At 36.7% G+C, this 3,553-nt stretch overlaps 1 protein-coding gene across 1 annotated transcript; it reads left to right on the top strand.

Moving 5' to 3' along the window:
* The first annotated feature begins 357 nt into the window (after positions 1–357).
* LOC113357122 (allene oxide synthase 3-like) lies at positions 358–2,199 on the top strand. The gene has a single exon (XM_026600407.1). The coding sequence runs from the start codon at positions 619–621 to the stop codon at positions 2,056–2,058; it is 1,440 nt and encodes a 479-aa protein (XP_026456192.1). The 5' UTR covers positions 358–618; the 3' UTR covers positions 2,059–2,199.
* Positions 2,200–3,553: the final 1,354 nt, after the last annotated feature.

Genomic DNA, 3,553 nt, shown 5'->3' with positions numbered 1-3,553 from the left:
ATTTACTTAGTTATATATTTCCCGTTGACATTATTAGTATTAGGTTGTAGATCCAGATTTAATCAAGCATATGCCCGCTCAGGGGCAGCTTGTCATGAATAATGGCATGTATAGCAAGAAATTTACATATGCCTAATCCAAAAAATCCAAACATTAATTGTGTGGTATCTCAAGCTCACATGTAGTCAGTCTGTTTTGTGTTTTGGGTCTAATATAGTAATATGTACAATCTTAATCGGGGTGCGTAGTCATATTAGACTTATCAGAACTGTCCTGTTGTAACTCCGCATTGATCTATTGGCATAATTAACTTTAAAAACATGATGGATGACTTACAAAGATAAAGGTTGTCGAAAGCTTATGGAGTGCGAAACCGAAACCAAGGTACCCAGACGATGGGTGAGACTATTATTCTCATAAGAAATCAACAAATTCCATTAGCGTCCTTGTCCATTCCATCAGTCTCTCTTTATATATCATTTCTACCATTTTCAAAAAAAAATATATCATCTCTACCCATCAACTGTTCATACACACAATTTATATCATCTCTACTCAATAACTATCTTCTCATTGTACTCCAGCCTCAGTCACCACCGGGAGCCAAAACAAACAACAATGGCTTCTTCTTCTGATGATCAATCCTTGAACCTCCCGTTAAAGGAAATCCCAGGAAACCATGGTTTACCAATTATTGGTCCAATTTTAGATCGTTACAATTATAACTACTTCCAAGGTCATGATGAGTTCATTAAATCTCGTATGGAAAAATACAAGTCAAGTGTTTTTAGAATGAACATGCTTCCTGGCCAGTTCATCAAGGTTTCAGATCCTAAAGTCATTGTTCTAGCTGATGCTCTTAGTTTTCCAATTCTTTTCGATCTTTCTAAAGTCGAAAAATCAAACGTGCTTGATGGTACTTTCATGCCTTGTTTATCTTTCACTGGTGGGTGTAGAACTTGTGCTTATCTAGATCCTTCTGAAGAAAAACACAGCAAACTTAAAAGTCTCTTTCTCAGTCTAATAGCGTCTCGTCATGATAAGTTCATTCCGGAATCTCAGAGATGTTTCAAAGCTCTTTTCGATGGTCTGGAAGCTGATGTTGCTGAAAAAGGTGCAGCTAATTTCAACACTTTAAATGACAACATGGCTTTCGATTTAGTTTTTCGTGTTTTTTTCGATATTAATCCTGCAGATACGATGCTCGGTAACAAGGGTCCATCAATGATAACAAAATGGTTGGTCTTACAACTTCATCCATTGATAACTCTAGGATTACCTAAGATCATGAGTATTGTGGAAGATTTTTTCTTGCATACTTTTTCATATCCATCATTTCTTGTGAAATCTGATTACCAAAAGATATATGAAGTCATTTATACTTCATCAACATCAATTCTTGACGAAGCCGAAACACTAGGTTTGTCCAAGGAGGAAGCTTGTCACAATCTTGTTTTTCTTGCTGGATTTAATGCTTATGGTGGAATGAAAGCTCTTTTCCCTGCTTTGATGAAATGGCTATGTCTAGGAGGCCAAAAGCTACACAAAGATCTTGCGGAAGAAATCAGAACTGTTATTGAATCCGAAGGCGGAGTTCTAACTCTGCGATCAATAGAGAAAATGACTTTGACAAAATCTGTGGTATATGAAGCTCTTAGGATAGAACCGCCTGTACCCTATCAGTACGCGAGAGCAAAAGAAGACCTTGTAATTAACAGTCATGATGCTTGTTATAAAGTCAAAAAAGGGGAATTGTTGTTTGGATATCAGCCGTTCGCTACTAAAGATCCAAAGATATTTGAGAATCCAGAGGAATTCATAGGGACAAGATTTATTGGTGAAGGAGAAAAACTGTTGAAGTATGTTTATTGGTCTAATGAACGTGAAACGGTTAACCCAACTGTAGATAATAAACAATGTCCGGCCAAAAACATTGTCGTACTGTTAGCAAGACTCATGGTGATTGAATTTTTCCAACGTTACAAAACTTGTACAGCTGAGATCAGCAAGTTTTTGTTAGGATCCTTGGTCAATGTTAAGACGTTGACTAAACACTAAAGTGACTACTATGCAGCCTAGTTAGCAATTCGGGATTCGGCAAACGCACGGAACGGTAAACGTACGAGTATTATACGGTTTTGTAAAATCCAGATTCGGTCCAAAATTCGGTCAACGGGAAGTGATTCGTCAGTAATTCGGAACGGCATACGTACGTGTATAATTCGATTTATAAATGTGAGTTCGGCTCTAAAAATTCGGTATCTATATATAACAAATAATTTGTATTTATAAGGTCATAGACCAATTTTTATGCATATGTGTGAGTTATTTAAAGAAAAAATAAACTTAATATGATGATATTAATAATATATACAACATTAGTTATCCAAGATGACGTCATATGGTGGTTTAGATGCTTGGTTAGTGAGTTTGAGATCTCTCTCACCTTCACCTTCAAATCTCTTCAGTCGTTTTTGTTTCATAAAAATTACAACACGTCTAATATTCGGTCGTGTATGCTCGGGAGGAAGTAAAGCCCGGAAAGTGGAGTCTTTAAAAAGTAAAAGCTAAAGAATTTATGGCGAATTAAGCGGACGTATCATTCGGGATACGTAAAATTCGTGAACGATTCGCGAATAATCCGGGAATGCCACATAATACGCGACTTGGGTTCGGAGTTGCAAACGTACGCGAATAAGACGGTAAAATTCGTGATACGGAAAAATTCGCGAATGATTCGCGAATCATTCGCGAACTTACTAACTAGGCTATGCAGCTGGTTTGGTTATAATGGTTCGTTGCTGTTTCTGCACCTCTATCTGCAGGTAGTTCAATATTCCTTACCACGGGAAACCTGACTGGAGGAAATTATCAGCATGCCGGCAATTAATGCTTCCCGTATTTCATATCAGTTGTTCTTTGTGTGAAGATTTTTTTTATTTTTCTGCGATTACTATTTTCACTGTTTTCTTCAAGAAAGTTTGGTATAATAATAGACCGCTGTGGCTTTGAGGGTGGCCTATCGATTTAGCAGAAATTGACGTTTGGTCCCAAACCATCGATTTAAGGAAAGCTTTAACCGTCCTCGCTAATAAGTGCCACTTTAAATGAGCAGGTTGTGTGTGGCCTATCGCCTTTTGTATGCTATGTAGTAAGTAATAATTGAAATATGTAAAGCAGCCGATAAGCTTGCTAAATTTGTTATCATCAATTCGATCAAAAAAGAAGAAAAAAGTTTGTAATCATCAGTGGTGGCACTGTCGGCCTGATGTTATCAAGTCGTTGATGTAAGTTACTTTGGAGTTGCAACGAGTATAATCCTTCAGTTTCAATAAAAAGAAAAGAAAGAAAAAAGAAGTACAGTATTTGAGGATGTATGGGGTTTATTTATTTAGAATTAAGTATAACTTTATTGGTGAGGGTGGCCATGTTTGATCCATTCTGGGTTACTTTTTAATTAGAAAGGTACTGGCTTCAAAGTCAACTAATCTATGGCGCCTGAACAAGTTTGAATTACTTATTAAATTTCTATTTTTGAGGTTACCTAAAATGA

The sequence above is a fragment of the Papaver somniferum genome, chromosome 3 (assembly GCF_003573695.1).
Source record: "Papaver somniferum cultivar HN1 chromosome 3, ASM357369v1, whole genome shotgun sequence".
Classification (NCBI taxonomy): Eukaryota; Viridiplantae; Streptophyta; class Magnoliopsida; order Ranunculales; family Papaveraceae; genus Papaver; species Papaver somniferum.
This window is presented reverse-complemented; position numbering and strand designations above follow the sequence as displayed.

What these genes read in the sequence shown, in the direction of transcription:
- LOC113357122 (XM_026600407.1), top strand. Translation starts at nt 619, where the DNA reads ATGGCTTCTTCTTCTGATGATCAATCCTTGAACCTCCCGTTAAAGGAA.